This window comes from Perna viridis, chromosome 12 (assembly GCF_037379345.1).
Source record: "Perna viridis isolate PV_CMFRI_1.1 ecotype Kerala chromosome 12, ASM3737934v1, whole genome shotgun sequence".
NCBI lineage: Eukaryota > Metazoa > Mollusca > Bivalvia > Mytilida > Mytilidae > Perna > Perna viridis.
This window is the reverse complement of record NC_142456.1, coordinates 29,593,682-29,620,954: the sequence shown is the minus strand read 5'-3', so window position 1 is coordinate 29,620,954 and position 27,273 is coordinate 29,593,682. Positions and strand designations below refer to the sequence as shown.

At 33.8% G+C, this 27,273-nt stretch overlaps 1 protein-coding gene across 2 annotated transcripts in view; it reads left to right on the top strand.

Annotated features, from left to right (window-relative positions):
- Nucleotides 1-1,992: 1,992 nt before the first annotated feature.
- LOC148601954 (neprilysin-1-like) overlaps nucleotides 1,993-27,273 on the top strand; it is a 44,099-nt gene continuing 18,818 nt past the window's right edge. Inside the window, exons 1-2 of one of the 2 annotated variants that reach the window (XM_088554988.1) lie at nucleotides 1,993-2,144; nucleotides 21,147-21,259. In XM_088554988.1, the coding sequence (XP_088411114.1) occupies nucleotides 21,180-21,259 (80 nt within the window). In that variant the 5' untranslated portion in view covers nucleotides 1,993-2,144; nucleotides 21,147-21,179. Of the gene's footprint in view, nucleotides 2,145-21,146; nucleotides 21,260-26,503; nucleotides 26,685-27,273 lie in introns of those variants that run through there. The other variant, XM_088554987.1, reaches the window with a different exon arrangement.

The window sequence follows — 27,273 nt, the reverse complement described above, 5'->3', positions numbered from 1 at the left end:
TTAAAATCTCTCTTTAATGTGAGCTAAAAATTAACTGAAACAACAAACACACAGAACAGTTTACCCATTGATTCATTCAATTCTCTCAATTAAAACCCTCTATATACAGCATATAGATGAATGCAAATGTACTAGAATATGTACCTTTAATGCATGTATTAGTGTACATATTTTCTCAGAACAATTAGGTGGAAAGTATTTCATACAGGATACTACTTGTATACATTGAATGTTACACATACATCATGTATCTAATTTTTTAAATAAGTACAAATGTACTTCCAATACATTTGTTAGTACATGTACCTGACGGGTAAGATAGCATTTGTTGGTATTAACATTGATTCGCTCATAGTCTTTACATGGAAACTGTCTGAGTACTGCTGGTAGTCCTTCTCCTTGTTTGTGCGTATGTGTAACTTATAATCAGTTGCTTTATTCCCGTTTTAACAAGGGACGCATACCTTTATGAACTGGTAATTGTCAATGTCGCTGAAGCCTATCAGGGCAACTATTTCGCTACATAATACCATAATATTGTTTTGACATCTGCATCCTGCCCGGTGGTCTGAGCATTTCTTCGTCCTTCATTGAAAACCCATGGTCACCTTGAACAGTCATATTTCATCCCGAAATCCCGATATTTGAAAATATATAATTGTCATATTTTTTTTAAAGTTTAATTTTCGATATATGTAATATAACGTGCCAGTCTCTGTACATGCAAGGTGTACTTTTACAGCAAATAATCTAGTAAACTTCAGGATATATAGTTGATCTTCCTTTGGTTAAATGACAATTCTTAGGTACAGTATTGAAAACTTCGAAAATGTAAAATAAATGGTAAATTAAAGAAAGTTAGTCGTCCAATAAACTATCAAGTATTGATAATCCAATCCACCAGGGACCAACTTTCCCCCCAAAGTTAACTGTTCCATTCGTTATGGGATCCGATGCACTGATGTCCTTTTATTATAGTTTATCAGAGTCGACAAAATTTCTACTGCGCTTATGTTTATATATACTGATTGTAACCCCGACAGAATACAAATTCTTGTCTATAAATTACAAGGGTACTAAGGTCTCATGGATATTTCCCCATAGTACATTTGCATTACTAAAATGATATGTACATGATAAGACATATTGATACAGTGTCTATGAACCCATGGGTGGATCTAGAAATTCTAAAAAAAGTTGGGTCCAGATTATTATTTGTTCAAAATTGCTCATATATTGCAAGAAATTGGCAAAATATCACAAAAAGGTGGTCCCAACCCCCTCCCCCTGGACCTGTCTCCATCTTTCCAACGCTTTTTTTTTATTGGTACATGTAATTTCCTTCGAGACTCTCAACATGAATGAACTGATTCATAGAGATGCGGACCCGGCGTACGACACGAAAATCCTATAATTGGAGAAAAATGACTGAAATCTTGATTTTCACAAATTATGCCCAAATATATTGTATTGCCCTCAATTCTATTTACGTACCCATCGGAAATCCTTGAAACGGACTCTATTGTAACGAAAAAAATCGACAGATTTGATGCTGCGACAGATAATTCCATTTCTTTCAGATGGTTTGTAAATAAGAATATGGAAAGAATTTCCGTGTGATGTATGAAATAAAAGAATGCTGAGAAACCAAATGCACAGCGGGAAATCGTTGAACTTGTCAAAACTAAATAAACAGAAAGACAAAACTTCGTGTTATTTTTTTATTTTTTGTTTTGTTTCATATTTTGTTTGCATGTTTGTTTTGTTTTTGTTTTGTTTTTTTTTTGGCTTCTTTTTATTTGTTTTTTTTTAATAATTCAAAGAAATAGTTTTCAGTACTTGGTGGGTTGAAATGGAACATGGAAATGTGTATAAATGTGAGTTAGAAGTTATTAAGGGCTGTAAATTCTTTCTTATCCTCATTTTAAACTTCTGTTTTCTTGCCTTTTTTATATTAATAGATGATTTGCAAGAACGACAAAGGAAACATACATGTGGCTTTTGGCGTTGGTGTACATCTAATAGGGTGAGAAAACGGATATCTATAAGTGTAGAAGGACTTTAACTGTATTTAAATAGAGGGGTGTGAGCAAGAAGAAAATATTATGATAACACTTTTCGGACTGATTCGGTAGTGTTTAAAGGTAAGTCAGATTGAAGGGAATGGTGATGTTTAAAAAGAATCTTTTTGCCAAATCGATCATTTTTACTCAGATGATACCAAAAATTTGTTTATAAATGTTCCCAAGGTTTTCATATTAACGTCTTACTACCAATGCTTTAATCAACTATTTCAGATTAACATTTACTGGTAACACACTTTGTATTTCGAGTGTAGTTATAAAAAATTGTTGCTGTATGTGAATTTTTCAGTTTACGAATATACTTTGAGCTGAAGGAACATTTGTATGTTCAATCGAATTATAGTCGTTTCCGTCATCGCAGTATGCTGACGGTTTCAAAGTGTACAGAAATGAGTAGCGAATGCTTAAAATGCACGAGTTGCATAACGCTTTATTTTCTTAGGTTTAATTTTGCGCACTGCAACTAAGTTTTGCTACTTAGAATTTGCTTTATAACGTGCTTTCCCCAGGACTATTATATGTCAAATTATCCACAGTTTGCTAATCAAAAGCAGTGAAGAATTATAACGAGAGAATGTGTTCAATAGTGATTATAATCAGGGGCAGATCCAAACACTTTGAAAATGGGGGTTGCCAGCCGGGCTCATTAGAGAAAGGGATGCTAGGACATTATTTACCATCTTTTTCTCAATTTTACACTTGAAAATGACATTTTTTTTCAATATGAAGGAGGGATGTCAACCCCCTGCACCCCTTTTTTTGATCCGCCAATGGATATAATTTTAAATAGAACGTGCATGGAAAGAGTTTGATATACTAGCAAAGAAGCAAAACGAATAAATGTATTAAAAATAGAATTAACAAATTTATGTATGCTTATTTGTTTTATCAATGGAAGTATTCGAGATATACCTTCTTGGGCTTTGTCTGTTGTTTGATAGAGTCCTGTATTTGACCATCAAAACTTCAGGACCCGGTAAATTTTTTTGCAAAAAAGGAAAATTTTCTTGCAAATTTTCAAAAGTTACAAGTAGTGGGTTTTGAGTTTGTTCTGAATTAACTAGAAACAACGTTATTGAAAAAAAAAATAACTTCCCTTGGCTTGTTTTGACAAGAGCGTTGTGCGTAATAGTATATGCATTGCTTTAAGTAGTAATGGAGAATGATTGCGTGGATATTTTTCGTTTTTCTGGTGACTAGTATAGTTTTCAAATAAAGTTATAACTGTACACGTATCTAGAATTTTCAAGAAGCTAATTGTCGGCCGATATGGTCCAGTAATCTGCTGTTGAATCGCGTAGACGCGGTTCAAAAGCGTGGTATTAATGTGAATTAAAAATTTAGTTAAAATGTTGTAACAATCCGCTTTCAAATAGTGACATGTGTATTCTTATAAAGTTTTTACTAGTACAAACTTGATTCGAATGCACTTAAATGCAAATAATATTACCACTAAAATACATTTAAACTAAAGAATTGTGCCTGTGTGAGCACGATACACGTCTTACAGAGCTTCGGGAATATTAATAAAAACAGCCCCTGCATACATAAATTTCAAGCAGAAGATGCTTTTATGCGTTACTTCAGACTAATTACTTTTGAGTTGCACTCAAAATGTCAAAGTGGACACTGTCAGTCACTGTCGGACATATGTTCGACGACGGACCAGTGTCGTTATTTTTATTCACTTGACTAAAGCGGGTGTATATAGTGACCATGCACTTCGTCCGTATGTCCGTTCGTCCGTATGTCCGTTCGTCCGTCCGACCCCAGTTCCTATCCGCAGCTATATACAGTGTATTTCGTTCGAAACTGCTGAATGCAATTCGATGGAACTTTTACACATTCTTCATCAGATGGGGCAATGGTCTTCCTATTGAATGGGTTTTGGGTTTTCTATAATTATGGTTTTTGGGGAGGGGAAGTGGTACCGCTATTTAACTAAGCTTTTTTTTAGTTTTATGTTCCTGGTGTAATTTGTCCACGAATTTCTTGCCGTTTGGGACATCAGTATTTCGACCTACATTATCTTTTTCATTTCCTATCAAGTCTTTATTTTATTGGCTGATTCGGCCATCTTAATTATTTCATCTTAAAGCAGTCGAATTTTGTACTTTCACAAACTTTGCCGGGCGTCTTATTCATTTAGCACACCGAGAAAAGGATAAATGAGGTTTCATGATAATGATCTTTTATTTTTTAAATTGTTAGTGCGAGGAGACCATGAACTTCATTTAAACCGCAGTGTAGCTGTTTATTAAAGTCATGCAGGCAGTAATATATATATTAGTTTAAATTGTATAACACAGTGAAACATATAAACAACCGCTCACTTTTTGGGGGTTGAGATTTTGTTAAGATTTAGACCTTTGTAAATATACATTGAAACTAACACGCAGGACTTACATTAATAAGCATGTGTTTGGAACGGACAGGTTCCATTTTAAGCAGAGGGGGCTTACCGGTGAAACTGGTCCATGACTCCAGATTTTAGGTGGAGTTGCTCATTTATTTTTGTTTCTTTGTATACGTTATTTTGGTTATTTGTTGCTCTTTGTTGTATGTGTCTATTTTCCCTATCTAGTCTTTTTCTTGGAAAATATTCTTTTGATATCCGCTCCAATCCGGTTTCCCTTAATTACTCTTACAAAGGAATGCATTTCTATAGTTATCTTAAGATTTCATGCAAATAATCTTAAAATCGTTCTGGAATTACTGTTATATAAGTGTGCACGATGGGCATTGAGGTTATTCCAAGTCGGCCGAAAGCGTATAATAGTCACTCCTTATAATTTAATTTTCGTATCAAAATTTACAGGATAAATCAGCAAAAAAAGTTGATGACGTCACAGTCACATTACAAAATTTGGTCTACATGAGATATATATAGATAAATATATATAATGTATATTTTTTTTATCCAATCAGGAGGAGTGTTACATATAAATTAAATTATTCATCTATAACCATAACAAAATATCGTATCTGCCTGATATTTAAGCAGAAAAACAGTAAGAGAAGTTTTATGCAAATAGATAATGTCATATGCCCATATTTCTTATTACCACTATTTTTTTTCTCTTATCATATCCTTTCGCATTAATTTGGTATTTTACGCACTATGTACTGTGACAAGGTCTCGTTGTTGATGAAATCAAATCTGCGTTGTCCTTACTCAGGGCCAAGGTCAGACACTGTCTGTGCCTCATTTTCAACTTCTTTTTATTTAACTTTAATATAATTCGTTGTATGTATTTTGTTTGTTTTTGTTATTTTGTTTGTTTTAGAATTTTGTTATATTTCTTAAAACACTTCCAAATTCGTTTGGCGAATATACGTAGCGATTTCATAGGTATACATTGTATAATTATTTGTAGGTAACACAAATGTGTCGTTTCTTTTCAAGTTATTTCTATGTATATATACAGCACAAATTTTGATCCAGGCTGATAGGGTATCAGGGGCGGATCCAGGATTTAAGTTTAGGGTGGGCGTTAACTAAATCAAATGCCGTGCAAAGCATGGCAAAACAATATTATGGGGTGAAACTTATGGTGAAATTTTTTTTCTTATAAATTTAGGGGGCGTACACCCGACACGCCAGTCCTTGGGTCCGCACCTGTGTATTGTTTATCAAATTAATTTAATCATTGTTTTTGACTCAGTGTGGTCTTTCATACTCTTTTCCAAGGTTCTTAAGCTCAATGGAGAAAATATTAAAAAACTGGGGACGATTCCAGATCGGCTATTAATAAGATTGGATACATTAATATTTTTTGCACAAAAATACTTACTGAAAATTAACAATTGTGAAGGCCTGCTGCTTGACAATGTTTCCAACAATGAACGTGTCAGTTAAAGTCGGACTTGGCAGATATTTCCAGCAATAAGATTCTAGTTGAACTCTTAGACCAGAGACCACGGGAATGGTTTAATAAAATACACCTTACCAAAATTGCTTACGAAGAACGAATTAAAATGGATCATGCAAAACATGTGGCTTCCCATATAGCTCTTTGGCTCAAGATATAAATCATATAGAATGTATGGAATAATTAAGGGAGATAACTCTGCAAATGACTCTGAAATACAATAGAAACTATTTGATTTTCTATGTGAATTATCTCCTACCAGAAAAATTATAAGTTACGTCATATGTATTGACCCATAAAATTACTTATAACTAATAACAAAAAATAAAAATATGCAGCCTTTTTTGGGGCTCTATCACACATTACAGAATTTGCATGATTCTTATAACGAATGCTATTTAATTTTAAAATTATTCTCGAAACTTTGTCTGACGCGATGTGACACTCAAATAAATTATTCTGGTCACACATCATCTGTCGTTATCTATTACTGTTAAATATACCGGAAGCAGCATTATTGCAGTTAATTTATTTATTGTGGCAATCATTGCAAATTTAAGAACACATTTGTAATTTATGTACCACGAGATTCCATTTTGTTCATGAACATGTACAAGTATACAGTATTACAATCTGATGATCTACACCGTTCTGATATATGCATACGTATATAAGTAGCTTTATCCGAACTCTGCAAAGGTATACTTCGCTCTCGGTACCAAACCCCGTCCCTTTATGCAAATCACATTTCATTAATCCCCGTGTTTGGTGTAAGCACAGTACACTATGCATGATAAGTAGTTCCCATTTTTTTCGTTGGTTGTGGGCTTGCTTTGAAAAAGAAACATTTATGATAGCAGAGATAATAAATCGCATTATTACAATATCTTTGTATTTAGGATTTAGGGTGAAAATACAATATATACAGAATGTGCCTGAATATCTGAATTCAACATGATGTCGTTTGTTTATAATGAAATGTACTTTTTTTCTAAATACATCAGCTGTGATAGTAAATTGTACATCTGTCAACAAATGAAGACCGACAATGTCTCTTTGGTAAAGTACAGTGATGATTTCAACCATTAAATGTTATTAAACTCTAATTGTTATATTTACAGGCCGAGTGATGATTTTCGTATTTCAGGCTTTATCAACGGTCATAAATGATTGATTGATTGATTGATTGATTGATTGTAGTTTATCAACTGTCAGATATTTCATGCATTTCAGAACGAAATTGTTTAATCAATCAAACATTCCTCCCGTTATACGAAACCAAGCCGTGCTATTTCACAGGTGTATTAGCATGTAGGAAGGCGTATCATCTCACCCGAACGCATTGTTCTGACCCCAGTGAATCACCCATCTCGTTATCTTGTATATGTTGATGTCAGGAGTCACGATTTTGAGGTCTTCAGTATTACTCGACCGGTGCTCGAGGCTAGCACGCTACCGTGAGGCCACGGAAGCGATTTACACACTATCCTAAAGCTTTGAACGTAATTTGTACTTAATTTTGTTCATAAGTTATTTACAACAATGCTAGTAAGTAATAATGAGGAAAAGAGTAAAGGTCAAGGTGTGAATTCCACATATTTACATATTTTGTCAGGAAGTGTACTTTATATTGTCAAAAAAAATGTTTTATGGAGTCAATGAACGGGGTAAAACAAGTTAAAATTAATTCATACAATACGTCTACAATTGGTGAATGGGGGCTTTGTTGTTTTTATATGGTTTACAAGATATTGACGTGTTAATGATGTCAAGACCACATAACCTAAATGGTAGGGTCATGTACTACCAAATGAACCTTTCTAAAGTTATGACAAATCTGTAAACTACACGGCCGACTACATGTTATGATAGATTAGCGCCTGGCGTCTGTATCTCCAGTAATCATTATGGTTGTTTCAAGAGACCTGTGAGACTTTTCTACCATGGAACACAAACCAGACTTGAAGTAAGGGTGCACAAGTCACCAATCAAAGCGATACGGATATAGTTTTTTTTTCTATTTTCACGTGTTTCGCTTTATTTGTCCTCGTTTTTGTTCTGTTGATTCAGCACGGTCTTACTTTTGTAACTTGTTATTGACAAACTGGTATTCGTCAAGTTTCAAGGACAAATGTCCCCGGATCAATCGTTGATAGTAACCTATAAAAAATCTCGTAACTAGGATTTAGTTTTCTCGTAGATAAAAATTTGGACAAATGTATGTGATACACTTGTATTGTTTATCACCAAATATAATATATATACCAACAAATCATACGCTGACCATGGTTTGACCGTAAAGAAATATGAACGAAAGCGACCCACTGAATTGTGCTTATATCTCAATGAATACATTGTATTTGCCTTGGGTATTTTAATATATGGAATTATCCTAATCGCCATTTGGCATTTTAATATCCTTGAAATCACGATTGTATCTTAATATTCGATGGGTAAGGCTATGTCCGAAAGTCCACGAAAAATGAAACCTGCTCAACGCCTGTCCAATGTTTCAAGTACTGAATTTATTCTAAATGTTCTAAATGGGCTCATGCTTCAATCAGAGACATTTCCAGATATTTGTTTTTTTTTAAGGCAGAGATGGCTTCAGACAACTGTTAGCTCTTTTTGGCAAAAATTTGAATGAAATTAGCAAAATTTTCCAACGCCCCTGGTTATAGTAACATTATTGTTATATCATTCATACATACTATGACTAAACCATAACAGTTTATCATTACTCTGGGAAATTTAAAGACAATCTAAAAAAACAGTTCGATTTTGTATAGAATTACTATTTAAACTTTTACCAAATCTAGCAACCCAAGGATTTTAAACCCTGTAAAAAAAAAAAATTAATAAAAAATAAACAGCACATCTCTTGGAATCTCGGACACTCCTCGACTGTCCTTTCACGAATTTGACCTGGTGGAAAACTTCGGAATGAACTTGCACAAAATTTCTACGATGGTACATTTAGAACACGCAATATATTTTTAAAACAAATATGCGTATTAAAATTTACCATACTCAACATTTAGAGAAATAAATGAATTGTGGAATGGCTTGTGTCTTTACCCGTTATTTTACAAATGCAGATCAAATCGTAAACATAATTCAAAACGTTGTGTGTAGAGGAAGAAACTGTTTTTAAGTCCAAGTTTTTTTTTGTGAAGTTGAAAGGCTCTGTGACGTAAAAGATGAGCTTGCAAACATGATATATATCAATTATCCCTAAGTTCCTCAATTAGTAATGTTTTATTTGTAACCGGCAGAAATTTATTGTCGAACTAAACCTTTGGCGTACCTGTAAACAACGCGTCATTTTTACGGAAAACTTTTTTTTATATTTTTAGCTTTTAATACGATATCACTTTTACATGTTTTCTCATAGGAGTTCCTTGTTCTGATTGTTCATGCAAACGTTTGTTATTAGTAAATGTGTAAACCTCAATTTATAGTTTTATGAAAGATGGCCTGATGATTAAGATAAAATATCATTTATAAATGTATGCAGGAATTTTGCATATTTCATTTCAATCAAATAGAAGATGTTAACGTGTGAAATTCAACAATAATTAAACAGTTTTTTTTTTATTTAAATGAGAATTTTCTTTGGACATGTTCATCATCTGTGACGGGTAAGCATATATAATTAATTTTTAGAAGATAGTGTTTGTAAGTTGATCGAATGACAGTCTCAGGAAAATTATTCGAAGTCGAACGTTACAAACTATACATGTCCAATTATGAATTATCAAGAATGAATGTATTTTATTTTTTCACTCTCTTTAATTTTATATTTGTACTTGTACGTATATGTAGGATTTACAACTTATTTCAGTTTAATTTAGAACGCGTGTTTTGATGTGTTATCATGTGATTTTTGTATTATCACTGGTCCCTTTTATACAATAGTTAAAAAATTGCTGAGGTTACAATAAATATCTTTCGGTGAACTTACATTAACTATTTAAGACGCTATATTTAAATGCATGTAATCGCTCGTTTTCAAAGGGACTTTCAAAAACAAATTCAAACACACATGCACTCACATACGTCCAGCATCATCAACATTTTATTTGAGTTCATTCAAAATAAAAAAAAAATGAAAGTAGTAATCAAGAGGCAGAAAAGTCATGTCTTTAATCAATTTACAGCTGAATAGTCTATTCAGTTTCATTTTATTTATTTTTTTTTGTTTGTTTGTGGCCTTTTCTCGTTTGGTATGGCGTCTAATAGGATAATTAATTGTATAATCGTTGTATTATTGCTGAATAAAATATGTATAAACTAATTAATTGGAATGAGTGAATGACGAATGCCAAAGAACGACTTGATTTAACGAGTGTGCGGAACTTGCTCCGCACACAAGAGTTCCGCGCAAGAGTTAAATCTAAATGCGTTCTGTCTTGGCACAAGTGATTATATTTTGGTTATTTACGATGACCAATGGATTATCCTATTCATTATGTAGATTTCTCCCTTATTTGTTGCCATTTTCCGCATAAAATTCAAATTTTGTAAACGGCGGATCGATATACATGTGATATTTTGCGACGTTTTGGCGGGAGAAATTACCGAATTTATTTCACAGTGTGATTTATCGAAATTTGTACTCAGGGAAAATACGGTAAATCGCTGCCACCTATACAATAGCACCCAATACCTTTCCATTCACTATATTTGGTGTGGGGTTTGGGATTTTTTTGTCCCTGTATGGACCATCTCCAAGGATATAATTTCGTGCTTCAACATGAAAGTTTGTTGCGGTACTTAAAGTATATTTCTGCAAATAAGACAGAAAATTCATGCGTACTCAAAGAGTTTACATTTAGCCAGTATCTTGATTAAAGGAACAAAATATAGATGCACCGAAGAAAAGTACAAAATATTTTTCATGTATTGTAAAAGTTAATGTAATTTGTGTCTTTAACTGAATCACTAAAGGTGAAATCAAATAAAATCGAATTGCGAAACATACAGTCTCTTTTTGAAAAGATCATCACTTGGTTTTGTATAGAAATTACATCAATCAATTTATTAAACTGATGGATCTCGTGGTTTGGAAATCATTTCTTTGTACTGGTGGTTTAACTTTGACAGGTAAGCAGTGTCTCAGATCTTTTTCTTTTTTAACCATTATGAACTCAACATGTGTTGTTGTAGAATCCTCCGGGAGAATTCATGTGTTGTAGATTCTAATTGTTATAGATTCCATGTGTTGCAGAGGTCATATGTTGTAGATTCAAATGTTCTAGATTCCATGTGTTGCAGGGTTCATGTGTTGTAGATTCCAATTGTTTTAGGTTCCAAATGATCTAAGTTGGATGTGTTGTAGATTCAATTTGTTGCAGTGTTAATGCGTTGTAGATATCAAATGTTCTAGATTCCATATGTTGTAGATTCCATGTGTTGTAGATTTTATGTATTGTAGATTCCAAATGATGTAGATCCCGTGTGTTGATGGTTCTAAGTGTTGTAGGCTCTATGTGTTGTAGAATCAAGATATTGAAGACTCCGCTCTTTCGTAGAATACAAAAAAAAGACCGCCAATCGCACCTACTTTTATTAGGGGTAACAGGTAACTGTGGGGTAGGGGTTGTGATTGTCTATTTTTGCATCAAAACACTAACAAGCTTGAACTCTTCCATAAGTTCGATCAAAGTTCTTTCTGCTTGAAATGCTTTGAAGCATTCTTACACTCGGAGTATGTGTGCTTAACACAGGACTATTGTAAATGGTAATTTTTAATATCGTTTAATTGCGATGAGCAAACTAGTTGCATTACAGTTTTAAGATGAGAATTATAATGCATGTGTTGTCATTGTCATCTTATAACGCATCACCATTATCCTTGAATATGACAAATCAGTTCTGGCAGCAGTGGTATTTCGGCGTTATACAAAATGTAAATAATGCCAAATAGTCGGGTTATGTTGAATTAAAAATATTTTGACACATTACATGTCAAAATTCGTTTTAAAGCGAGCTTTTAGTATTTAGTTTCGTTGATTATCATATCGCCCTTTTTGCACTATGTCCATTCGATTTTTTTATTTGTGAGTCTTGATTGTCACTTAATTTGATTTCACATTTTAAAAATAATTGTAAGGTTTGTATCGAGAAAATTATAAAAGGGAGCTTGTTAAAAGTATAATTTGCCAATGTCTGCCAATATTTTGCGCAAAATTTGTGATGTGTTCGAAAATAAAAGGACACTACTACAAGAACCTCCTTCACATCTCCTGCTCCACTATAAAATGCAAAATACTATAATTAAAGCAGAGATATATTCAGAAATATTGATGAGACAATTACTCCATTAGTAAATTTCTAATGATAAAGAATACGAAACCAAAATACCATCTAGCTTTGAACATGAAATAAAACCACAAACACTGAAAGACACTAACTGAAAATTTTAAAGTCCGCTATCAAAATTTAATGAAGGGGTACAAATGGTCAAAGTTAACACCAACCAATTCCTGACCTTTGACACGTGATGATATCATGTGATGATATCTTTACCAATCTCATAAGTTACATCTGTCTTTAACTTGCAATATTGCCTTGGGTGATATTTTATTTAATAATGGAATTGTCATGTTACTTAATGCTATTGTATAGAATGCTAAAATCCACTTACAAGTGAACTACATGTATTACATATAATAACTTTGTACCAGGTACGTCTCCAGCTACATATACTGGCCTCTGGTACAAAACAGCCAGGTTAATATTGTAATGAATAATTCATTCGTATAACATTAAAGTGCCATGATGTTCTATAAGAGTGCTCCAAATAAAATTCGTAACAATAGTACGAAATCATGATAGATTGGATTTCAAGTAGTCATGTTCCATGTACATATGTATTTAAAAACGTATTAAAAGTATAAATTTTGTTAGTTTCCATCTCAGTTATTGCATTGTGTTTACGATAACATGTATTCAGAAGTAGAATTGAGTATGTTAAATCGCACTTCGGGGTCTAAAACAACACAAACGACGATTTCTGGAGTGCCACATAAAAAAACGGCAGAAGGAGGTCAACAACTAAGGTAAAGCATACCTAGTCCTGTTTTGAATGTCCATACATACATTTGTACCTGTAACATTTTATCACGGTTTTATTCGTTTTTACATACAATGATTGTCCATTCATGTGTCATGGTTAGGTATTTAAGTGACCAATGACCTTCTAAAGGTATGTGCGCATTTTATGTGTTGAAATGCTTGCTACTGAATAAAAAAGGGCGTTAAAAGGCAGCGAGTTTAAACCCTATAAGGCCTATGATTAAATGAAATGAAATATATAATTTGCAAATTTTGTGAAAAGGGGGTGTTTTGTGAAAGTGAATAGGGAAGATCGATTACACTTGGACCATGTGATTTTGAGACACACTGAAGAGCCCATCTTTGACTTGAAATTGGGTGTAAATTCTATTAAATATTTATTAGATGTGGATAGTTCAATTTTTAGTCTAGTAAATTTCAATGAGTCATTCAGAATTGTTGTTAAAGCATGAATCGTCAGGAAATGTAAACAGAACACGTTACTTCGTCTAAATAAAAGTTTATAATACGTTAGTCGCAGACCATTTTCTTCTCGAGAGAGAAGTGTGTGATTTTATGTTGAGTTAGAAACTAGAAAATGACTTTGTTCAGCAGCAGTCGGAGTTGGGAAATATTGAATCATATTATTTTTCTGTCCATGGCTGAGTGAAAAAAATTGGGCTCAAATTTGTAATAATTTGATTTTTTTTTTAGAATAATCATAGCCCCACTCCAGTATAAAAATGGTCGTTGATTTTGAAACAAAGACAGTAATACATGTATTAGTGTTGTTTAAATAAAATAATCTGTATTCAGAGACTGAGAGTGAAGCATTTTTTTTAAATAAGGCTTTCTGTAAATTAGTTACAAATAACACTAACATTATGCTATGACAGTGCATGTACATTATAATAAAATTAACAGTATGTTTCTGTGACAACATGATATAGATGAACAACATTTATTTGAATTTTTTTGATTTATATTAAATATTTGAAAGCCATTATCGATTTAGAATTCCTTTTTTTTTCACATGAAAAATCTGGTGTAATACCTCGACGTTCCATGTTATTTGATCGGGCCGTTCAAGCACGGGGTCTGCATTTACTGTAAAATTAAGCTCGTGAATTTGTGGGGCAGTCACATGCGAATTAAGACTTAGCATAAAATACCCTGGGAACGAGAATGCGACCATTACCGACAAATCACATTCAAATTTCTCCCCTGGATCCTTGACGAAGCTATGTATTCATATACCAACTTTTTAAAATGATAAAACCCACTATCTGTTTTTTTTTCCACAATACTGAAATCAGCGTCGAAATGAATTAAATGAGCAATGTAAATTGAAATATTGTATTGAGTTGGGGTAGTGCTCGAGCAGTTTTAGTGTCGGTTGTTTCCATGTCATTTTAAGTCAATGCCATTAAAGGTATACATGGTTGTTTGGCTAGGGTGTTTCATAGATTTTCCCACATAAACCTCCCCCTCCTGCGTAGGCCCAGAATTTATGAACGCTGACTCTCTCTACAGTGAAACCTGTCTAAACCGAATCCCCTTTGGACTTTAAAGTTGGTTAGATTAAGACAGGTGTTCAGTTTACCAAAGTTTTAAGTAGCAGTCTTTGTAAGATTCATGCAAATTCTGTAAAATATGGTACACCTAAATATGCTACATAATGTTTGTTTTCGGTATTAAGTTGCTTTATAGGTCTATATGATGAATTGAATAAGTATACATTCCAATCTGTCTCTATTCCCGACGTGCGGACCAACACTTTGTCAACATTTATCTCCCTTTGGAGCAGGTGTCTATTCGGAACACGTAAGGTTTTCCATCCGATATCGACGATACTTTAGAAAATCTCGAAAGTCAAAATGGAATTCTCGTTCTACTGACTCTGCCATAAGTTTTCTTTACACGGGATACAAATGAAAATCATCCTTATGTAACCTACCAACAAAATGAAACACCCTGTACATTTTAGAAACACCGTTGTGTTTGTCTGCTGGGGATTCCATTTTCATTCGAGTTACCTCTTTTTTCTGCACCCGAATCCGAACATCGATTAGAGAGACTTCGAAATTACACCTGCTCTTACGGGAGGTAGCTCTGCAAAAAAAATATGGCTGCATCCCGAGGTCCGCAAGTAAGGAATTAAAAGATAATCCACATAAAAAATCGAATAGTTTCTATTGTATTTTAGTGTCATTAACAGAATTATCTCTCTTATTTTTGAAGTCTACAGTAAATTCTGAATGATTTTTATCTTTTATGAAAAAGGGGTTTACGAAAAGTCACATGTTAATTTCTGTTTACTATGAAATTTTAAACAAAATATCAAAAATAAATATATGTAGGCTTTCCAACTATGAGTCATATTTTGCATGATTCTTATGTGGACTGCTACTTAATTATATTTCAACTGATATAAATGGACTTTAGAAAGTATAAAGTTTAGAAAGAGTAATCAAGGGAACCAAGGTTATAGGGTAATCAAAAGCATATTATCTTACGTATTTTTTAGACTTCTGTTTAAACAGATTTCCCTGCATCTAATGCCATGAGTTTCGTATTACAAATAGTTATTACTGTAGTTAATTGAACATTTGATACATAAGAGATGTAATAATCTGGGCTTTTAAGAACGTTACGAAGTATGAAGACATTGTTAATTGAAAACAAAGTCAGAGGACAAACTCTTTCTTCGATTCATTTTGTCGGATTCAAATCATTTATAATATAGTGATGTATAACCAAAGTGCTGTTGTATTCGGATTTTTCAAAAAGACCCTAGCTGACGGAAAGGTTGTCGTCATTTAGACGAATCAAAGTACTCATGTAATGAATCGATTGTTTGAATTTTTAGAAATTTGGGAAATTTTATTTCCAGAATTAATATGCTATCGTTTAGGCGAAGTTCTATTTTTATATAATCCACCTGATGTCAAAAGGCAATTATCGTACTAACTTAAGATCACTTACACAATTTGTTTTTATTATAGTCGTTTGATTTGCGTTTTTTTTTTTTTCAGAGAGATATGAGATACGGATATCTTCTGTGAACATTAATAATAGAACGTACTCTTCGTCATACACGTAACGGTCTAATGCAAAAAGGCTCCATTTTTATAAATGCTGCTGCTGTTCTGAAATACATAAAGCAGTGACGGAAACACCAGTGTGGTTTCGGGGCTGAGTCACCCTTTTGTTTATAAGTCTGTGTATAATTTGGCAAAAATGAGCAAATGATAGCATTGAACCCTATTCTTTATCGGAATTACTGCCCTTATAAATTTCGGACTCGCTCCCGCATGAATGTGGAGAATAGCTTTCGATTGGTACACGGCAACCCTCTTTAGATTTTCCTTTCTAGATGACTATATATAATCTCATAATGTTGTTCTTCCTAGCTAAACACCAAACGGCTTATTATGCATTTAGCATTTGTAGACAACCTGAATATTGAAAGTGCATAGAAATTAACAACAAATACTGAAGATAGGTTAGAGAGCGTAATCAAGGGAACCAAGGTTATAGCGGTAATCAAAAGAATGTAATCCAGGGAAAAAGACCAGACATGGAAAACAGACATACACAAAAAAGAACATAAAGTAACTAAAATCATACATACAAAGTAACAAAAGCAACTCGGACTCCAGTAAAAACTAGGAGCATGGGCCAGGTGCACCGGTAGAGTAAGAGTCCTCTGCTTTTCTAGAAACACCCGTCGAGTTGCTCATAAAAAGTCAAGTCCGGGGTAGACAAATGAGGAAAGAAAAACTATGACCCGTTGAATAAATCAGTTTTCATGATGCAGATGGATACACCATCAAAATCCACGAGTTCATGATGACGACCATAAAACTTCTGTAGTGATGACTTCAATCTTGTAGCAACATAACCCTGTTCCAGAAGCCTATTTGTTAGAGTTCTAGCGCGATACAAGAAGTCTGTGTAGTTTCGGCAAACTCTGGCATAATGTATGAGTTGTGATATGAACACTCCATACGCAGGTGCCGAAGGGATGTTGCCACAGATGAAAGGAAAGTTGACAATTCTGAATGAAAAGTCATCACGTTTGTCGTAAAGTTTGGTCAATAGTTTTCCTTAACCATCGATCTCTAAGTGTAGGTCAAGATATGAGGCTGACTTCACAGTGTCTGTAGTATCCTTTATCTCAAGTTCTTTTGGGTAGATGCGATGTATCAAGTCCCCGAAATTAGGATTGTTTAAAGATAATACGTCATCTTTATAGCGGAAACTGAGATTGAAGGATCTAGCCAAACGATATTCTTTCTTTCTGATCAGATCAGCTATTAAGTCAGCCTCATAAGAGTGAAGGAATAGGTAAGCAAGTAAAAGAGCACAATTTGTTAACAATTGGTTATTAGGTGGATCGTTGTTTATTCAAACCAAATTAATCAGCATATTATTTAGGTCGGAATAAATGTTGTTTTGGGAGCTTTTTTTATTGGCGTAAATTACATAGTATTAAACTCAATATTTTTAGAAATGACTGTAAAAGGGACCATAGTGTTTGCGTTTGAGTCTTAACGGGGTGTCATACGCCAGTGGAATTATTTTCCTGCCGCGGTGTAAGAGAAAGTTGGGGAAGCTAACAAGCTTTACAAATTGTATCAATTTTGGGGGATAAATTTGCCTTTATATTTCGATAGTATTGGTTTTGAGTACTTGTTTACAATTTTTTTGCCAATGAAGCCACGACAGTGGCTGAAATTGACCTATGTATCGATGATGATTTGGGGTTTTTAACGACCTTGAATACCAATACAGGTCTCTCACGGTCGATGTTAGTAGGTTAGTAGGGATACCTGACCGAAGAACTCGGGCAGAGTATGTCCTACTAGCGGCTGGGCTGCTGTGTTGACGCTCTGGTCTACTCCCACACCCCACGTGGGTCCGAGAGCGTTTCCACACTCTAATTGTTTGAGAGTGCGCCAACGTGTAGAGTGACCTAGGCATCACATGAAAATCTTGCTAAATATCATAATTTGCGGTAGCACTCACATGCATCCGCGATCAATACCATTGAGAATGGAAAAGAGTGAAACGTGAAATGGAAAGAAGTAAAAATAACCATGAAATTGATAGTTAATCAAACCTAATACAAGGGAAATTTCGCATATTCCATTTTATTCATATGAATCCGTGTAATATATACGCACTTTTTAATGACTTGTTTCTTCGGACTGTTGATCACGTGGTGAAAAATTGTTACAGTCACCGGCCATCTCATACGTATGAATATCTCACGTGACCTTAGAAGAAAAGTTTCTGAAGCTGAAGGGGACGCCAAACGGGAAATAGTTTGATTAAATAAGGTGGGTTACTGTACGAAAGCACTCCCTAATGTAGACACAATTCTTTCAGTACAGATACTATTTGCGAACAAGTTTTGATTATATTGAGGGAAAGAATGGATATTTTTTTCTGTATCTGTAGCCCCCGCTAGTACCCTCGCGTCATCCCGCCATCTTGTGTTTCTCCAGTTGAGCATCATGACAAATCTAAATATATTCTTTGATTTGCCTGACAGTTTTTAGTTGTAGACTTAAACTAGCTGAAAATAGTATTTGAGAGACCAAGTTTTATAATTTTATTATTGAAGGGAAAACGAACCCTTTTTTCTGCCAGTCAACCCGTTAGTACAGTATTTTCGCGTCACCCCGCATACATCTCAACAGGCGAGCATCATGACAAATCTTCTTCATTAATTCTGTTTATTTTTTTTATTTCATTGATGTAAAATATTTGTAAAATGTTCTTTGTACTCCGTTAGTTTATGATAAATAGGTATGATCTATCGTGAGCTCATAGTCCTGATAATTTACCCTTTTTTGCTGTGTAATGTATAATTATATTCATGTTACAAACTTAAGAAGGTTTGAACTTTTTGAATCAGTTTATAATTATGCAACAATAGCTAAAGTATAGGTATTGCATGCTATACATACATTGTATGTACCAACAAATACTTGTAACATGTATTCTTTTTCGACGCAGTTATTTCCAGAATGAAATGTAGAAAATTATAAGTAAAAAGAACAAATTTTACTGCGTTAGCTATCTTTTTTAGATAGATAAGACTTGTTTACAATGTGTTACTTGTAAACAGTACAAAAACCTAGTTTCAATTGATGTATTCATATCATTGTTTGTCATCTTAATACATATACACATATTTACAATTAACAACACATGTTGAAAACTGTGTAACGTACTTGTTTTTGTCTAAGTTAAGAAAAGATAGTAAAAATGTTATTTACTAAAAGTTTTCAGTTTCTGTTTATTTAGAATATTTTGACAGCATTGCATTTAATAGGGATGGGACTTGCTAGTTATCTGATTTAGCCATTAAACAAATATATGGGGTCCATTAGTACTGAAAGATGCAAGTTGTTTGAATGACATGAAAATACAGATTGTCTCTATCATAGTCTTGAATACCCTTTTTGCGTCTCTCAGGACTGCTCCATTTTATGCCTCTGTTAGTAATTCTATTTAGTAGAGGTGAAAGAACCTTGGTTTTGGGTGAACTACTATGTTGATGCTTTGGTCTGATTGTATGGTCATAATTCATTTTGAAAGTAATTAGGCAGCAAAAATGGCAAATTTACATGCTTTGACACAGGAACACAGGATTCAGCAATGGTTTAGCTAAAGAGTCTTTGTCCATGTACATGTATGACTAAGGGAGAACTTGGAGCTGTATAATTATTTGCTTCATTCTGTGATAAGTAAAAGCAAAGCTATGTTGTGAAGTGATATAAAAAAATCCCCCCCCCCAAAAAAAAACAAAAAAAAACAAACATGGCTTCTTGAGTTGATTTGAAGATTCACATTTAAAAATATACATGTTAATCCACTCTTCCATGTTTTTTTTTGCTTTTAAACGGTCTTTGAAAAAAATTCTTCTAACAGAAAGAATGAAAAAAAAATTACTTTCCCTAGTTTTAAATATTACAATCCTTTTTTTTTTATTAGAAATGTAATTGTGCAGTGAGAAACAGAGCAAACTACGAAAGCTTCATTGACTCAGTACTTAAGTACTTTGATTTGATTTAGATCTTCCTTATGTATTTGATTCTAATGCTGCTGATAAAAGGTTACTCATAGAAACACGTGTACAGCATAACGAACTTTGCAATATATGTGATTGGTATCTTCGATCTAAATTGATAAAAAAATCTCTCAAAACTGAAATCATACAAGCACACTAGTGGTCACTCCACTAAAAACTGGATCCAAACTATTCCAAATCGGTAGCGACTGTGCATGTACATGGATAATTGGTTGTTTTTTTTTAGTTTAGTCTAGAAAACAATAACTCGGATTCCTAGTTTAGTAGAATTTCTGTGGAATTGTGTTATTAACCTATACAGGGAAAATTCTTATTATTTTGCTTCGGACTAGTCGCTGAAATACTTTTAACATATCATTTTTTATTCACCCGAAAGAAAAATGATGACCAACTCATTGTGTCTCTGCAATATTAGTCCGACTCTGCGAATTAGACTAAGTTCATTCGATTTAAATCTGCTCTCTATAAGAATAAATATACGTGTCAGGGATTGACGATGAGACCGATATTGTTTAGCTTTACTTAGATACCCGGTTTTACAAATAGTAAATCTATCATTTGGTTTATAATTTTATTTAACGCAATTTCGCTTTTATTTTTCGAATGACTTAAAAGACAGAAAAGATGCATTGATAGATTTGGCTTAAAATGTTAATTTCATTTTTTACTATTTTATGTTTTGTAAATGTACACGTATGGTCCGACTGATTTAACTGATACATTGACTTGCAACATTCAGACAAAAATAGTAGCACACGGCAGCAACAGCAAACACAAGAAATAGAAGAAACAACACCTATATCATGAAGAAGAAGAAGAAGAACAACAACAACAACAACAACAACAACAACAACAACAACCAATCAACTACAGTAACTAGTACTACTATTAATTCAAAAACAACAAAAACAACGACTAGCCTTACAGAAATAACAACAAAATATTTGTACTGCCAGCCATAGGCGCCATGACGAAGAATACATGGTAAAGGACCAACAGCTTAACATTCTTTTTTCTTATTTTCAGATCTAGAAGTAACAACAAAGTGATTTTTTCAGCATGTCTGGAAAAGAAAGTCTCTCTCAAGAACATCTGGCAGCTTCAAACTTCTCAGTAGCTTCAACTGATCTCAGTGCAAGGTAAAACGTAACGATATTATAACAATTCTCCATTTTTTTCGAATGTGGAAATCAAGTCAAATGAATGGCTGTAGGTTGAATATTTCTAAGGGAGTACACATGCATGCTCTTTATGAACTCTAAATTGGAAATAAAATTATTATTATTATTATTATTATTATTATTATTATTATTATTATACTAACATTTTGAATACCAGTGGTGCGGAATTAAGTAACAGAATACACAATTTTACACTCATACTTCAATAATATTAAAATTTGGGATACCCCTAAACCCACTTACATGAAATAGGTCTCCACTCGGAAAATCTTGTTTCCGACACTATCGAGATAGCAGTGAACCTATATGGTGTTGCAGAAGACATTGAAAATGCCATATACCTCGATTATACTGCATTACTACAAAACCTATATAATAAACCGATAACTTTAAATCAGATAGTTCACTCTGCCTGTTGACGTACACCCAAGGGTATGGAAACGCTCTCGGACCCACGTGGGGTCTGGGAGTAGGCCAAAGCGTCAATAGAGCAGTCCAGCCGCTTGTGGGACATACTCTCTGACTGAGTTCTGTCAGGTATTCTGAAAGGTGGTCCCGCTACCTCCAAATACTGACAATCTATCAACAGAATCCCCGCATAAGGGGCAGGCGTGCGAGATCCGTAAGGATAGTTTAGACCGTAAAAAAACCTCAGTCATCCTCACCAGACACTTTTCGTAGTTCCTGTGTATTAGTTACATGTATTTTGAACCTTGGTAAACTGAACACCTGTCTAAGCAAACGAATTCTAGTTCAATATAGGTTCGGTGTAGACAGCGGTCAATGTAATAGTAACCAAAGGAATAAAAATAATATGAAAAAGGAATAAGAAAACGATTTATGTGCCGAAACAGTTTTAATACATATGTATATTGTAATTAAATTTACATCGTAAAACGAGTGTGAAAAGCGCTTCTTGCATTTACCATCATAAGATACATTTATTCTATTGAAGTGGTTGAGCTGAAACTGACAAAAGTATGGCATTTAAAAAATAGCCTTGGTCGTATATACTGACATGAATTCTGATGATGTATAGATTTAAAAAAAAACGTGATTAATAGGTGATGATGGGGAGATGACTTATAATCGTAGCAACCGAACTACTTCTTAATACTACGCAATAAAATATAGACCATAAATTTGTGGATTTGTTTGCTCAAAATGGTCACATTAAGTGATAGATAACATGTAGACATGCTTATAGTACTTAAGATGCTAACTTTACCAAGACCATTTAGGTCATGTTAAGACATTGAAAAGTACGAGAGATAGCAACCTTCTATGTGATAATGATGAACGAAAGGTTTTGTTTTCTTAAGGTACTGGAACCTGTAAGAATTAAACTGTAAATTTATGAATCACGCTTAGAAAGACACATAAATTGCGAATTGACTGTTCGTTCGTCTGAGATGTGTAATTAAGATGATGCAGAAAAGCGAGTTCAATGTGACAAAAGAATAAAGGAGGAGAGTGGGTTATCTCCCTTGAGATAACTAATATGATGCAGTTAGTAACAAGTATAGAATCAATAGGGCCAAATAGCATCTATTGTTTTTTTTTTTTTTTTTTTAATCAGAATTCTCACTTTATTTGTTGAAAAACGAGGATAACTATAATTTTGCTCTCCGTTCACATGTTAATCAGTTTAGAAAAATACTCCCCTAAATACATTTGCGCATGTGCAAAAGTAAACATTTGATTCCGACCTGGTGTAATTACATATATATTTATGAGGTAAATTTACACACGTGAATAAATGCATTCACACGGACGACTTTGCGCCCGTGTGTAACTTCACACATGTGCAAAAAATTTGCACATGTTACATGTTCAAACTGTTCATGAAAACGGGGATTGCCATTTCATATATTAATTTAAACCTCGAATTGCTACATTTGTAATACAGAAAGAGAATTGAATGCCATCTCGGAACTTATGTGATCAATATATCGGATAACATTCTTCATCATCACACCTTTGTTTTCCTTATATATAGAAAAAATTTAAACATTTTTAAAAATATTTAAAAATAAATGTTCCTTAAGTGATTAGCACATAAGTTTTAATTTAGAAGAATGATTTAAAATGTTCATAGCATAAGATAGTTTCCACTTGTACGTCTGTAGTTATATAAGATTAAATAAATAGATAGATAGATAAAATAGATAAATAAAAAAAATAAAATAGAAGAAATAAATATGAATTAGAAATCAGTAATCAATTGTAAACAGTTTCAAAATTATTCAAAAAATAAGTCTTTAGTTTTCTTTAAATCTTATCACATAAAGTTCATACATTGGAACGATAAACGTGCATTGGCAACACTGGTATCAACGTCTGTGTTTACATAGTACAATTTCGGGATTGTTACAATTAAGTTTATGGAGATACAGAAAAAAAACGGGTATTCCAAAGGAGTTCCAACTGTCGGACCAAAAACGCACCAAGTACCATGACAGAAAAAAAACCCGAAGTGTTCAGTAGCGTCAGTGTAGCTTGATCCACATTTGCCACAATTGTTTTAGTATCAGATTGAGGTACACACGTTAAAAACTACAGTTTGTGCAAGAAAAATGCGTTGATCTCGTTGATTTAGTAGCACGCAAACCAATGAATTTACCATTGTTCAACAAATGGAAAGTCATGTTTCTCTGCCTTTTGAGAATTGAGAACATTTCAACATACCTGTTTAAAAAGTATCCAGGGTCTGCGGAAATGTTAAAGATCGATAATGGTAGAAAGACTGTTAGGCTACCATGACATTTTGTATGAAATTGACATTCGAAAGCTACAATTCTATTAAAAACTTCGAACAGAGACCGTTACCAAATGTATATTCCTGTATAGGCTTTATAATTACAATACATCTGAGTAATGAAGAAATACTTCGTTTAGTTTTATTCCTGGCTGCTTTAAACTATTCCGGAAGTACGATCGCACGAACTACTTTGAGTAAAGACTTTCCCTTATGTTTTTTATCGACAGCCTTGTCAAAAATCATTCATTTACTGAAGAAAAATATTTTTTACATATTAAGTTGTAAACTACTAGCTCTTAAATTTAAGGTTCCAATTATCTCTTACGAATAGATCGCCAACTGTCAACAAAAGGCCACGCCAAGACAAAAAGAAACTCAAGACTCGATCGTTTCAATTTTTATATTGTTTGCAATGGCAGTTCAAATTGAAGTTGTGACGCCCTTGAAGAAATTTGTTTTCTGATTGGCGCAAAAATTTCTATGTCAAATGATATTTTATTTATTGATACCTTGTTATTTTGAGAAACAACCGAAGTGTGAACACGCACACGAGCACTTAGAGGATACTTTTCTCCAAACAACTATATAGCTCGACTGTAAGACTCTTTTATAATTAACCGTGACAAAAAAAAAGAGTCGCAAAAAGACTATTCAGTCCCATGTCATATCGTTTGGGTTAAACCCAGCTCAACAACTAACCACTTTATTGTTTAGATGTTTAGAAAAGCAACTGATATAAATATAGTTCCCATTTCGAGAGTCTTGCACTCCTCCCAATGCATTAAGTACCAGTCCAGATAAAATTCAGACACTGCCAATGGTAAAGTGATCCATGGTGAAGAAAAACCCACCAAACGATGCTTTTTCAGTCTACATATGCTATACCGTCAATTAACGATAATAATTTCTGCATTCAGATCTGCACTTTTTAGAAAATCATACATCTCCCGCTATAATCAACCAAATGAAACTAAACCAAGAACGACAACTCTTGCTAAATGCCAATTTCATATACAATCTAAATAATTTTTATATCAAAAGCAAAACAGCTAAAAGAAAAACTAAGACTGTTATGCGATCAGTAAGTGTTTTCTGAACAAGAAATAAAACTGAATTCGGTGGGTCTTTAACACGCATGAATCACCTTCTGTCTGATTTTTTGAAAGAATGCTGCATATATGCAGTTATCAAACACGAAGACATGGGAAGGCCGTACTCGGCTGCGTAGTTGATAAAGGGAGCAGGCCCCTACTCTCGGAAAAAAACTAGTTAATTATGCACAGGTCATACATGTATGTACTTTGTGCAGGCGGTATTGCCATAGATGTCAGCTGTACGAGTTCGAGTCCCGCGGAGGGAAGGACCAAAAATTTTTCAGACCCTTCTATGCTTACATTATCTTCCCTGTATCAATTTTATCCGATGGAGCAGTGTAGCGAATATAGTCGTTGCATTCTAAGACGTTTGTATAATATTGATTTGTTGTGATATGTATCGTTAATTTGATCTTATATCCTACATAATAACACCTAGATGAGCTGTCCCATACTACCATACACCGTGTACTAAGTTATAGCCCTGGATTAATCCTACGAGGAGGAATGACTCGGCCAGCGAAAGCTATATTTTTATAAAGCCTAGCTGACCGGATGGTGTAGGGCGCTGGACTTTGTGAAGACGGTGTTGCCATAGATGTCACAGTGGTACAAGTTCGAGTCCCGGGGAGGGAACAACCAAAAATTTGCTTCGCAAATTTGACAGTTCTAACATCGTTGGGAATTTTTCAGACCCTTCTATGCTTACGTTATCTTTCCTGTATCAATTTGATCCGATGGAGCAGTGTAGCGAATAGATTCATCGCATTCTGAGAAGTTTATATGAATGTCAGTTTCAGTTGACGATCCAGAGAATCACTCAAAAGCCTACCCTCCTCCCCCCCCCGAAAAAAAAATAAAAAAACATGTTAATTATAATGTACGCATTTCATATTGCAAATTGATAAGGCCCCCCCCTCACTTTTGTTCCGTCTATAATTTACATGTATAGTGAAAACAGTGTTAAACATCTTCATATTTGCTTCGATAAGATCAGTTACAGATAGCCTACAGTTATGAGGGAAAGCATCATTTCATGGCCTGATTTAAAAGATAAAGAGAGTAGGAAATTAAAAAAAAAGAATAAAACATAAAAAAAAATAATTAAAAGATCCTCCTTTAATATTAAACCTAGGCCCAATTCGCTTGTAGATAGGTTAATTCCGCGGTTATGTGTATATACCTAGGTACAATTGATTTGAAGATATATTTTCAGTAAGTTTAAGATAGGACAGCATCAGATATCATTATTTTAATAAATGTTAATTTCGCGTTCCGTACTTTTTATTGTCTAGTACGGTTAGATGTTGTTATTTATGCTTGATATATGGTTGTCACCTATTGATTTACAACAAGTGTTAATAAATAGGACGTCTGTTACGAATAAGGAATACTAAACACAATGCTCCTTATTTAATGCCATGCTTAATGGATCTTCCGTAAGGAATGGCACTGAAACTAGTTCTGTCCACAGGCGTTCGACAACTACGTCACGGAATGAATCTCGAATCTTAGTTTCTGATGAAAGGTATTGTTTTTATTATTAATTTCCCATTAACGTGGCCCGGAAGTATTGTAATCCTATATTAGGTCTTATCAGATTTAGTAAGCATTGTGGCCTCAGTTGAAAGGTCATCAAGTTTGTATATGATAACGGTAAATTCATATTAAAGTGTATGATTTTACACGGTTTCTGGTTTGTTTAATATATATCAGGCATATTTAAAGAGTAATCAAGGGAACCAAGGTTATAGCGGTAATCAAAAGAATGTAATCCATGACTGCTGCAAACTGTTTCAGACTGCATGGAGCCATTTTATATGTTTTATCGAAATTTTGCTGTTTAGTTGTTTTCTCTTGAGCATTCCCCAACTGGCTCGCAATCTAATTAATTGTGGTACTTTGTATATCTCAGTATTCTTTCCAGCACCAGTTTTACAATATCTCAAAACAAACTGAGCACAGTTCATCATGATCTTTGTTCCTACAGACAAAGCATATTATAACATCGTAGTTTCGGTTTGGTTAACCGAGTTTTTGATGTTCTTTTACATACATGAAGTGGAGGGCTGTCGAATTTTTACTTTACTTTTTTATCAATGATTTACAATTGTCAA